This window comes from Podarcis pityusensis (assembly GCF_964106645.2).
Source record: "Podarcis pityusensis genome assembly, chromosome: 2".
NCBI lineage: Eukaryota > Metazoa > Chordata > Lepidosauria > Squamata > Lacertidae > Podarcis > Podarcis pityusensis.
The window spans coordinates 67,987,291-68,000,603 of NC_138029.1; the positions used below are offsets into that span (position 1 = coordinate 67,987,291).

General features: G+C 40.4%; 1 protein-coding gene across 5 annotated transcripts in view; it reads right to left on the bottom strand.

Moving 5' to 3' along the window:
• Positions 1 to 16: 16 nt before the first annotated feature.
• The window catches only part of EBF1 (EBF transcription factor 1), a 397,040-nt gene continuing 383,743 nt past the window's right edge, over positions 17 to 13,313 (bottom strand). For 4 of the 5 annotated variants that reach the window (XM_080989399.1, XM_080989398.1, XM_080989397.1 and 1 more), the window contains exons 15-16: positions 9,511 to 9,705; positions 17 to 501 (exon numbers count right to left, since the gene is read on the bottom strand). In XM_080989399.1, coding sequence (XP_080845525.1) covers positions 470 to 501; positions 9,511 to 9,705 — 227 coding nt within the window. In that variant the 3' untranslated portion in view covers positions 17 to 469. Of the gene's footprint in view, positions 502 to 9,129; positions 9,199 to 9,510; positions 9,706 to 13,313 lie in introns of all 5 variants that reach the window. The other variant, XM_080989395.1, reaches the window with a different exon arrangement.

Consider the following 13,313-nt stretch of genomic DNA (forward strand, 5'->3'; position numbering starts at 1 on the left):
TGTTCCACACAAACTGTTTTTTAAAAAAGTGTTGCCACTTTATTTCCCTTCATTACACCTTTTAAAAAATAGTCCCTAGTGATGGCACCCCTTCTCCCATTATGATTTGTAAAAGACAAATAGTGACTGAGTTAATCGAAAACCAAGAAGACACAAGTGGATTTTTCTTCATGACACAAAATAAATCTCTCCCCCAAGAACCTAGGATAGACAGCACAAAGTAATACCTTCCACTTGCAGGCTCCAGGTAAATTTCAGTATTATTTTGCAAGGACGGGTCCCCCCCCCCCCATTTTATTTTGTTAAAAACATTGCAATTATTGTGAGATTCTTCCTTTTTTCCTTAATAAGGAAGAAAGAGAGAGAGAGAAAGGCCTGAGTTAAAAGTTCCGCTCTGGGACTTGTGTCAGACTTTGTTCTGAAGCAGAATCCAAGTTCTTCATTAGTAAAATTCTTCAAGGCAATCCTTTCACATGGGGGGAACTATCATGCCAGATATAGCTGTTAAATGGAGGAGAAGAAAAAAAGAGAGATAAATCATTCTGTAAAAGAGAACATTCCAAATATTTTCTAGCAGTTCATTCATCTGTGTTGCAATTTAGATTTTTATTTAAGCATGCCTAATTCTGTGCTGGATTTAGGCTTTATTTCATATGTATATGCCCAGAATTTTTTTTGTAAAGGGCTTGGGATAATACATCTCCCAAGCATATTTAATGGGATGTAATTCCCATGTAATGCTTACAGGAGACTTACATCTTTAATTAAGACACATGCTTAATGAAGGTCAGTCCAAACTTCAATCCAAAGTTCCTTAAAGCTTTGAGAAGTCAGTAGAAAGTTTTACAATAATCAAGCACATTTCAGTAAAATGTCTGTTCAATGGCAATTAAAATCAACATTTTATAATTTTAAAAAAAATCAGACGGCTGCTTACAAATATGGTTCCTCTTTTATTTGTTTTAAAGGTAGGAGGATGGGGTGTCGTTGTAAAGGAACTAGCAAAGACTAAAATGTAACTGCAACATACTTTGATCACACAGAAAGCTCTCAACTGTCAAACTGTAACTTTGGGCAATCCTTAACCCCCAACCCAACATGGTCTCATACTATTGTGGCCATCTATACAAGAACATAACAAGTTCAGACCAAAGGTCTCTCTAGTTTAGCATCCTGTTTCTGATGGTGGCCTGCCAAATACTTCCAAGAAACCTGCAAGCAGAGCACGAGGGCAATTGCCCTTCCCAAATATTGTTGCCTCCACTACAGTACCAATATTCTGAGATATACTCCCTCTGGACTTGGATATTCTATTTAGCTATCATGGTCAATAGCCATTGGCAGACTTAACCTTCATGAAAGTCTCTAATCATGTTTTCAGGTCATCCAAGACAATGGCCATCACAACTATTTGTGGCGGTGAACTCCATAAGCTTGATGACACATTGCATGAAGAAGTATTTTCTTCTGCCTGTTGTGCATCTACTGCCAGCCAGTGTCATTGGGTGAGCCCAACTTCTAGTGTTATGAAGCAGCAAGAAAACTTGTATCCATTTTGCCAACATCATGCATACATTTATAATGGTCTGTATTCTGCGTGACTTCAAGCCCTTGGGTTTCTATTTTTCTTGGCAATACACAAACCCCCTGATCTCAAACAAGCCAGCTAGTGAACAGTCCAGAAGCCCTTGCCTTTTTTCAGCTGTATAAATGGTTTACACCTGGTTGCGGTGGCATTATGCTGCCGCAAATCTGGCCCACTTGGAAGCAATAATGTATGCAAATGTTGAATATATGAGTCTCTCAGGTTGTGCAGTTAGCTTGCCAGCTGCCACGATGTATGTGTGATGTTGGCATTGAAAATTGCCATGCTAGGAGGCTTGCCCGGGTAATTAGGGCTTGCATAAATTACCACTGCTATGAAGGAGCTCCCACCACAAGGAAGCAGTAACACCACAGCTGAAAGCTATATATCCCATTCCAGTTCAGCCCTTGAAAAGATGTCATTTGTGACTGATAAATAATTTCCCACTAAAGTTGAATTCATTCCCCCCCCCCACAAAGACATCTTCAGTAGAGTGTTTTGCATCACATGGTGACTCAAATAACTCAGTCCAGTCTTCAGACAAATTAAGCTAGAGTCTTTCCTTTTAAGCCAGTTTAAAATCACATTGAAGCCAATGGGACGAAATTGACTCACTTCAAATTAATCCATTCATGCGTCAGGATGTTTGAACATTTAGACCTAGAAAGATCTGCAATGATAATCTGGTCTCAGTCTTTCTATGTAATGCCCAAAATGACCTGGTGTAAGGAAACACATCCTTAAACTGGGAGTTACATATGGTTCGTGGTGACTGTGGTCACAAGGTCACCTCTTTAAAATGCCAGCTGCATACCATCTCAAACATCTGGGCAGATATCTTGGGGAAGAACTCAGACCCATAACTGATTCAAATTCAGTGTGCTTTAATTGCAGTTGCATTAATTTGATAAGAACCAAGCAATGTGAAAGACTTGCAGACCAGGGAGTGGGAAGGAATGTTTACTCCACAAACATCGCCATATGTGCATGAATTACAAGACTAATCAGCAAGAGGGAGGCAGTTTAAGCAAACAGCAATGACTAAATGAAGTAAAACAAAAGACGAAAGGATGAAAATAAATTATGCATTTGGAACTAGGCATCATAAGGATATGACCTGTTGTGGTAGCACAACAGCCATTTCCTTTAAAAATAAATCTGGAGTCTCTCTCCTGATTCTTCAAAAGACCAGCATAGTGTGAATAAAGCATTTACAAGCAACATATTTCTTTAATCTCTGATGAAACTGCGATCAGAGATTTTGGAAGAAGGAACACATATAAGAATATGGTCACAGGTTAAACTTTGCACTGTTTAACATTTTAAATTCTGAATGTTTAAATATTTATTGAAAATCTGGAAGTAGCAGGAAAGATGGCTTATCCAGACACTGGAAAGCTATTACTAGGTCAACAGTTTTGGAATGATCTTGATATTTCCAAACTAGAGGAAACATTAGAAATAAGAACCACCTGCTGAGCCAGGCCAAAGGCCCATCTAGTTCAGCATCCTATTTTCACAGTAGCCACCCAGATGCCTTATGGGAAGACAACAAGCAAGACCTGAGTGTAACAACACTCTATGCACTTACAATTCCAGCAGCTGGTATTCAGAAGCATACTCATTTGACAGTGAAGGTACAACACAGTCATTGCTAGCCTTATCCACCATGAATTTGTCTAGCCAATTGGTGGCCATCACTAGGTCTTCAGGGAATGAGTTCTACTACATCTTGTGAGGGCAAATTAATTTTTTTTAATGAACATTTACTAAATGCTGAACGTCTCCATGGCATTAGACCACAGTACTTGAAAGGCTGCCTTTTTCCACACCAGTTTGCCTCTTCACTGAGGTCATCTTTTGAGGCTGTCTCCTCCTGGTGCTTCCACCAACTGGGCTGCAGTGCAGCCATGGGTTGTGACCAGGAAACCCTTCCAAGACAAGAGTGGGAAGCCATTTTACATTCTGACTGCCATATGCCCTTCTTAGCAACTTTTTGGGAACCACATGCCAGTGGTGGGAAGAGCAGGAGCAAGGGTGAGCAGTGGAATGATATCTTAAAAATCAGCAATAAAATTGGGAATTAAGTTTAGAGCCACCCTAAAAACTTTCACAGGGTTACAACCATAACAATGGCTATGCATTTACGCATTATGCTTTTTGCCCAATTTATAAGCTCCCCAACTGAACTGATATGTATAATATTTGCAGAATAAATACAGTTTGTTTTAATTCATACTGGGGGAATTGTCATGTACTGCTGTACCGGATGACCCTTGCTCCAAAAAGCATGGTCAAAATTAAAGGGTCCAGGAACTCAGACCAGACCAAATTTCATAAAAATCATACACAGACTTTACTAAAACAAAACTTTACAAGAGAGAAAAACTCCAAATAATCACACAGATTAAAGTAGCTCAGAAGGTAAGAGAACAACAAACACTAACTTATCCAGCTAATTAACATAAACGCTTACACTTAAATCTCAGTAGGCTAAGCAACAGAACAAGATGCTATCAAGCCCAAATAGATGCTGACCTCGGCTTGGCTGGCTGCCGAGAGCTCCCACCAATCCAGGTTTTTTAGGAACTGAGACCATGGGTGTTCACCTCTTCCACCCAATTACCTTGTGACACCGGCCTTGAAGCCTTTTACGGGAGACAGCTGTAGGTAAGCTCATTTCTTCTGCAGTTCTAACCAATTCCCATAAATCAGTCTTAAAGGGGTGATAGCACCACAACTGCCTACTACTCTATGGCACCACATATACCAGACTAATGTTATAGCCCAGATGATATTAGGAATTCTTTCCTAAGAGGTGGTTAAGGCATTCTGTGTCCAATCAGAGTGGTGGCTACTAAGATTCTTGTGGATTTTGGAAACTTCAATAAGAAATTGCCAGACGTATGGTATCATGCTGGGTGGGAGAAACTCTAACCTGTGGCTAACCTGTATCACTTTTGCGCTTACTACACCTTACCCCATATAGGTAATTTTGACTGTCCTTTCTAGAACATCATTATTAGGCTGTTAACAATAAAGGAGCACCTGGAAGTGAATAAAATGTTTTTGCAGATTTTCTGTATTGGGCATTTGTTAACTCTGCAATGATTTTCTAAGTAAATATGATTTCTCCTTTTAGGAAAGCTTAACATTTCACTATAGCTAAATGCAAGAAACTGTGCCAATGGAAGAGAAATGGAATATAACACAGCATAAGCGTAAGGTTTTCAAAGAACAGCTACCATTACTATTGCTGAAGAAGCCTAATACTTCTGAATTAAATTACAAGTCAAAAGGCAGAATGACGTTCGGAATTTCTTTCTGCTTAAAAGGTTTCTTATTTCCATTCTGCCAAGGCCTTATCATGCTACTTTTGTACTTTAAGTGTCTTGGTTACAGGACCACCTAGGCTTTTTTTCTGGTTCAATGTGAAATAGATTCTGAAAAGGGAAATATCGCAGGATTCCCCCACCCAAAACCTGACAAAAGCAAAATGTATTTTTACAAAAACAAAATGAATGGCTGTTATATGTCTCCATCATGTTCTAATTTATATAAGAATAACCTATGATAATGATCTATAAAAGAAAAAAAAGAAAAAAATTCTATATTCCACACAAAAACTGTGTGGTTAAAAACACCACTACCAGTGAAATATGACCGTTGTTCTAGTGAAGGGTTTGGATCAGGCTTCCTCAACCTTGGCCAGAATGCCAATGGGAATGATGCAGGATCCTGAGGTAGCATCAGCAAGGCCTTTTGTTTTTATTGTTGAAATAAAGAACAGAAAAGAAAGTGGAGAGCCTCATGCACCTTGTATTATTACAAAGGTAAGATTTTCCCCATTTCCTTCAAGTCCCCACTTTTGAATGATCCCATGAAAGTGTGGGGGGGGCAGCTTTTACCCCTTACACAAACAATAGCACACATAATCGACTGTGCATTTCTGAGCAGATTTGGCATGCCTTGAGTGTGGTGTAAAATAGCATGATGCTGTAGAGAAAATATAACCACTGAAGTTCCACTTTGCTCTAAAAAGACAAACAATATTAGTGATAGAAGCTGATGTCAGTATGCTATCTGAGCATTTGAATCTGGAATGTGACATAGGTAGTGATTAATCAGCAATTTCTAGTACAGGCTTCTTCAACCTTGGCCCTCCAGATGTTTTTGGCCTACTCCCAACATAGTCTCAAAACATCTGGAGGGCCGAGGTTGAGGAAGCCTGTTCTAGTAGATGATGATGATGATGATTTTATTATATTTATACCTTGCCTATCTGGAATGTGACACCCATGGTTTTATTCTCATGGATATGATTTTTCACACTTGGCATGGTTATCTGCAAAGGTGCATGTACAATTTTAGCAAAGCAGATCTGAAGCATTGTTGCACAATGCATGACTACTATTATTGCAATTATGTATTAGAGAGCCTATGCAAAAACATAGACAGTGGTATAAATTAATACCGATTTGTATCACTGCTGTGCATTGCATAAACAATTGCTTTAAATGTACAAAGCCTTGCCAAGGAAGTGATCACTTCTATCTCCAACAGCAAATATGAGCTTTATTTTGGGAGGTGAAAATCACTCTGTTCATGTACTACCTACGCAGCCAGTGTCTTAAAACAGGAAATCTAAAATCCTGGGCATGGCAAAATCAAAAGCAACAGTTTGAAAACTGCAAGCTCCAAGCTCCTGCTGTTCTATTTCTCTGCTCTTACCACAAGCAGAAGTACAACTGGAAGGTTTTAGGTCTGCAGATTTTAATTCCACAATATTAATATACAAATCAATGTCACTGTAGTGAGCATAGCTGCTAGCCAACTACTAGGACTACTTGGCTAGGACTACTAGCCAAACATTGGGCGTGACCCTTTAAATATTCCACTAAATCAGGAGACAGTGTTACTGTAGCTCATTATTTGCCCTGTCATGCTCTCCCTCCCAGGTGTATCACCCAGCAGGTGAGTAAGGAGGCAGAAGGAGCCTCACTTGTCTTGCCTCCTATTAGGAGATTTAAAGGACTATGTCTGTTATTCAGATTGGTAGGTGGGTGTCCTAACTGAGGTTACTAGGAAAGGCATATCTGTTCATAGACCAGAGCTCACTTGTTGATCAGATATAAGGCTTGTGTCTAATATATCGTCCATGATTAGCAATATGCTGAACTGACGCTTTATGACAACTATGTTTGACCCATACTATTTCTAGAAGGAGGTCACAGCTTCTGTAACCATGGGGGTGGGGAGCTTACAACTGAGAATGCTTCCCAGTTTAAACTGCAAATCGAAAATAGTGGAGGGAATGTTAAAGAGGTCTGTGAGTTTTCATTTTCTTTGGGCGCAATTTTTCCAGCATAGCTCCCTTGAAAACTTCATTTATTTCATGTAAGGCTTGCATAAGATCAGTTCTTTATAGATTGCATACTATATGGTTAAAACAACAACAACCCCACTCTGACCTGTCTTAGCCTTCAGATTTATGCCCCTGGATTGTTCTAGTACACAGGGTGAAGCACTTGTCTTTAGGCATATTAAGTGCCTTTTGTTTATGAATGAGCACTTTTCATTCTGCTGGTACATTTAACATTGAGAATGTTTTCATCTATAGTTGCAAAAGCTGGCTGCTCACTCTCAGAGATTCATGACATGACCCAAAAAGAGTCTCTGTTATGTGTCTATTTAGGATAGGCGATTTCTGAATTCAGCTCATGGAAAGTGGCTTAAGGCGATGGGGCAAAAAAATCTACTATTTGTCACCACATTCTGTGAAGACAGACAGACAGATAGAAGAAAGAAAGTAGGCAGGGGGAACAGGTCTGGGTGAACTACAGCATGCACCAGTAACCTCTTCTACCTCTGGCGCAGTTTGAGGCAGCTGGTGATTATGAGAACTCTTCTTATCTAAGTGAGCATGAAAATGTATATTCCTCTCAGTGTTTCAGAGTGTGGTGCAGTAATTATGAGGGAGGGTTAAGCACAGTAGGGCAGACGTACAACAGACACCAGCAACCAGTGAACAGGGCGGATTCTGCTTTTATGGTGTATACCACACGTGTTAATTCCCTCTCTCATTGGCTGGATGTGCAGCCCAATGCATCGATGACAAGTAACGTTATAGGACATACAGACAAAACACAGCATTTTTATTCAAATGTGGGCATCACCGTATTTGTCCGTGAACAAAAGGAAATACAATGACAACTGGGGACTTAAGTTCAGGGCTGATAATGGGTGAACAAGCCCATTCAGAAGCTAAGCAGGCTTCTGACACCAAGTTGATGGTGGACTCAGGGCAAACTTTGAGTGCTCTGACATAGAACATATATTTGGCAAAACTGTAGCTGACCATAAACGCTCTTATCACTTTTAAGTGAATTGTCCCTTGCTGTCTTAGAACTAATTATCTGAATTTTCCTGCACACACAAGCTTCCTTCCTATCTACATTGATATCTGCAATGTGCAAATTAACTATAAAAAGAGAAGAAAAAATGAAAAAAGAAATTTAATAATATACTATAAGTGGCAGGTGTGTGGCCACAAAGCCCCCTCATTTGTAGGAGGGCTTCAAGGTGAAAATCTCAGATGACTATCTAAAACAGGCATAGGCAAACTCCAGCCCTCCAGATGTTTGGGACTACAATTCCCATCATCCCTGACCACTGGTCCTGTTAGCTAGGGATGATGGGAATTGCAGTCCCAAATATCTGGAGGGCCGGAGTTTGCCTATTTCTGAAATCCACCTCAGTTGGCTGTTTCTCATTTCCCCAACTGCTCCATGTTGAAATGTAGGATAGGCAATGTCAACACAACTGTAACACAGAAAGCAGCAGGCCTACTCTGCCAGTTAGTTGGTTGCTTTAGTGGCTTGGTATGTATTATCCAATATTCCTGATCCAAACTTGGCTGTGATAAGCAATGATCCATGTCTGCTCCCTTTTGGAGAGTGCCTTGTCCATTTTGGTACACTATGAAAGCTAACAAGAGACTCAAGCACTCTTCAAGTGGGACTGCAACACTGGAGGGAAATCATAGTGCAAAACAGGACTCTCCACTTTCAGGAATCATGGCATGGGCTTCCAGGCACCCACTAAATTTCACCTGAACCTAAGGTACATAGATAGGTTGGAAATCCATAGCCATCTGATTGCTCTATATGTGAATGATATAGAAAAGGGGTGCAGTATTAGGGAAAGTATCAGTTTAAGTCAATGGGATGACATAAAAGTGTAGGTTTCCAACAGCTGAAGAGGTTTTCGAGGAGACACGGGGGTTTGCAATATAAATTAGCTGACATCCAGAACATTAATCACAATGAGCTAATGCCATACAAGGTAAGAAGCTGGGAAACCTTACATGAATGTAGAACATGCCATATATAATTTCCTATCATATGCAAAGCAAGTGTTGCTGTGGTTTGCTTTCTGTGATGAACCCCCACAAACTTTGCTGCTATTAGTAGAGATATTCCACATGTGGACATGACAAAGGAAAAACAAAATTAAAAAAAGGAAGGGAAGATTGACTGACGTACTTCAGGAGAAGGCCAGACCCTGGAGAGACCCTGCAGTGGAGTACTTGCTAGAGTCCACAAAAGACTGGTCTGATAAAAGACAACAACAAGGAATAAGAAAGGAAAGAAAGAGAAAGGCTGGTATTAGTAAGCTGCAATATCACTCATTTTAAGCAAACACTCAGACCATGCTTTTTTTTTTAAAAAAAAAAAAAGACACAGCATCTCAGTTCAACAGGGCAATGAAAGCAGGCTGTTTTGCCAAGCAAGGGAATGAGGGCACTTATCAGTGACACATAGAATGCACAGGCCACATTGTAGACTGCCAAGGCCTGTCACCCTTTGGATGAGATGCAAGAAACAAAGGTGCTGTAAAACAGTATGATGCCCAGGTTGGCCTACCTTGCAGGCTATTCCCATTGGTGCTGGTACAGGTGGGGGGAGGGGAAGTCTGCGGTCTAACAACAGGAGCAAAAGCACTCTTCTGTTTCACTGCTGAGACCATGTTGGCTGGTGAGAAGGAGAAGATCCCGGAGGAGCTGCTACAGTTAGAAGGGAGACTAGTGGAGGAGGCCATTGTTGGGCTGGATGGCACGACTAGAGCAAAACAAAACACAGAGGAAATACTGGTATCAAGATTTTAAATGGAAATGCAAAAAGGCTTGAGTTTCGAGGGTGCCACCAAGACTTCTTTAGCAGATGCCCTGAGCTCTTGGTGGTTTTGTTCTCATAACATCTGATTGACCCTTAGCATGGCGTTCTTGCCAACAGCTATTCCCTTACTGGAAAGTTGAAGCCAGAATCCCAGGTCACGTGGGAAGGATAGCATGGCATGGCTCATTCCCATGGCTTCCCATGGGATCCAGGGCTTCTGGTATTACTTATGAGGTGGCATGAAATCATAGAATTGTAGAGTCATCTAGTCCACCACCCCCTGCAATGCAGAAAAGCAAGAGAAAGCAGCTCTACCATTCTGTGAAAGTAACATCAGACAGGTCCCCATCATCACTCTGGGCTATCTCACAACCTCCACGTATCTTGAGATAGCTCATTAAAAATGGTAACAACTGTTGCCTCCGTGTCGTTTTCCTAGAGAGAGTCAACTTGTCAAAACTGAATGTCTGCACTCTACTTCACGCCCCATCTGCACCATACATTTACAGCAGTATCATACCACTGAAAACAGCCATGGCTTCCCCCACAGATTCCTGGGAACTGTAGTTCGCTAAGGGTGCCAGGAGTTGCCAGGAAGACCTGATTCCCCTCACAGAGCTATGGTTCCCAGAGTTACCTGAAAAGAGGGATTGAGTGTTAAAGCACTCTGATAATTGTAGCTCTGTGAGGGATCTCAGCACCCATAACAATTGTTCCCAGGATTCTTTGGGGGAAGTCATGACTGTTTACTTTAGTATGATACTGCTTTAAATGTACAGTGTACATGGGACCTCAGACAGCACTGGTGGAAGTTAATTGTGCTTCCCCGGGTGGTCACACAGCTGCATCCAAGAGGCAAATTCAATAATCTCTTTCAGTCACAGAAAATATTGGGGAGCAGTTTTCGTAAGTGACAGCCTTGCATCCTCTGCAACTTTGGAAGAGACAGTGTTTGAAATTCCCATTGTTCCAGGCACATTTTGCAATGGAATTTCATTGGCGCGAGAGGTTTCTGAGCTCTGGAAGCAGTACTGAGCCTAAGATTTCAGTTTAAAATTCCTGAGTGGAAGGAAAGGAGGACCTTTTTCTGCCTCACCACTTCTAGCTACTCTCTGAAGGCTGGAGACCCTCTTAAGAATATTAGGGGGTGAGCAGGGGAAGGACTAGACCATGTGAAAAATGAACATTATATTTTAGCTGCAGTTCATGCAATTTCAGCACTCAGTATTCTTGTTATAAAAAAGTGCACCTAGACATTCCATTGTTGCGCCCATAACCTAGGTTTAAGGTGCCATTTAGCTTCTAGCTTTCATATCTCAGTTTCTAACACTGGGAAGGAACACCCCTAAAAGTTAAAGCCCGCCCCATTGTTTCAGCTAAACAAACTTGTGAAAGTTTCTTTTATTCCTTGTCTCCACTTCATTTAATTTTTGTTCTGCTTTTCCTGCAACTGAACCATGTGTTTACATGTGTAGGAGGAAGTCTCTAAATAAAGAGACCAAATCCCAATATTCTTCTTTTTAAAAAAATAATAATAATGAAAATGTTACTTTTAAAAGAAGAAAACTAAAACTGGCTGTTGTTTTGTTTGTTTGTTTTTGGTACAATATTATTTTAGTATCCAATAGATCACATGACTCAGGTTGCAATCCAATGAGTAAATATCTGCACCCTCATTTGGGGCTAAAAGCTACTGAACTCAGTGGTATTTACTTCTAAGAAAACATGCACAAAATTTGGCTGCCAGGCTGCAAATATATGCACACTTAATTGGGACTAAGCTCTACTGAATGTCCATTTGAATAAACATACATAGGATTAGGCTAAAAACATTCCTTAATTTTGCCAACCATTTTTGTTGGTCATGACAAATAAAGAAAAACCTGTGATTTTCTTCATTCTGTCAACTTGCCTGCACAGTCATGAAATTTTGGGAGGGGCAGTTGCAGACAGTTTGGGAACAGTTTTCAGTATCAGCACTTCATGTCTTAGCCATGTTGGCCAGGAGTGAGGCGGTGTGTGTGCGAGTGTGAGGTGGTGGCGGCAGAAAGCTCCATGGTGGTAGGAGAGTATGCATGCAGTTATTTGCTTTGTTCCTGGTTCCATTATTAATAATAATTAAATTAGTACACTGCCCCCCAAAATTTGCACCCCCAAATGAATCTTCTCAATTTTGTGCCCCCAAGGCATAGCGCCCTGTGCAGGAGAACTGCTCACACCACCCTAAATCCAGCGCTGCAGTTAGCAACCAAGGTCAGCCACAGCTTTTTCCTAGCTTGTAGGATAGTACATGTTTGAAATTTCTAAGATGTCACATTAAACCATAGATGGAAACAAACAATGGTTTCACGTGAAAGCCTAACATGCTTCTTGCCTTGCTTATCCCCTGCTCTTGCTGCTGCTGAACCACCAGGAAATAATCCAGCCTGGTTTGTCATGAGGACCATGCCTAGCTCATGGTTTGTTTCTCTCCTAGCAAACCATGAGCAGTAGCCAAAGTTTATTCCTGGCTCACTCCTAGTGGTTTGTTTGGGGAAAGCAAACCAAGAGCATGTTTTCAGATGTCACAGTAAGCCCAATTCAGGAGCACTGGGAATTGAGCGCAGCAAGAACTTTTTTAGTGGTATGTACCGTTCACATTAAACCATAGTTTGTTTTTTAATGTGATGGGCCTGGGCCAAATCAACTACTTTGGTTTTGAGAATCGCCTACTTTTTCAACCTCTTTGGCATTTTGTCTAAAGATAATTAATATATTTGGTGGTTGTGGTTGTTGGTTTAGAGCAGCTTTCCTTACTTAAAGATAATGCCAAGTTGCTCCAGAAATTTGGATTCTGTTACTATGAGAAAAGAGAAGAACCTGGTTAGCTGGACAAATTACTCACCCCCCCCATCTTATTTAGAAGCTGTTTATGTTTAATTGTGGTTTATGAATAATTAAATGGCAGGGGAATGAAAATTTAAATCAGCTGAACTTGAGATTATTATTTTATTTGCATTTCTGAAGATAAAAATCACCCTCTCAGAATCTCAGTGCAGGAAACTGATATCATATTTGTGAACACTGAGGAAATCAATTAATGGAAATTAAACGTTCAAAGTTTCACAGTCTGACAGATACAATCTTGGTCTGGAGTCACTCAGTTCCTGCAAGCACTTGTTAAGGCGCAGCAATCAAAGCACCTAAATTGAATTGCTACTATACAGCAATTAGTTTATTGATTTAATTAAGGATGCCACCTTTCTAATTCTCAGGTCATGATTGAAACATTTTCCAATTGAACGTATTTACCATTAATGGGACAGCAAGATCAACCAAGAAAAACCGCTCAAAGATAATAATAGTAATAATAATGGTGGTGGTGGTGGTGAAATGAAAAGTAATATAAAGACATTATTCAATAGAAAGAAACACTTCAGAAGACAAATCAGTCCGTGATTATGAAATAGTGTATCACAGAAATCACTTTCATGGAACAAAGAATAGGGGTTAAAAATTCTATCCCATTAATTCAGTGTAATAGTTCAGAGAGTTTAATTATCATCCATTGT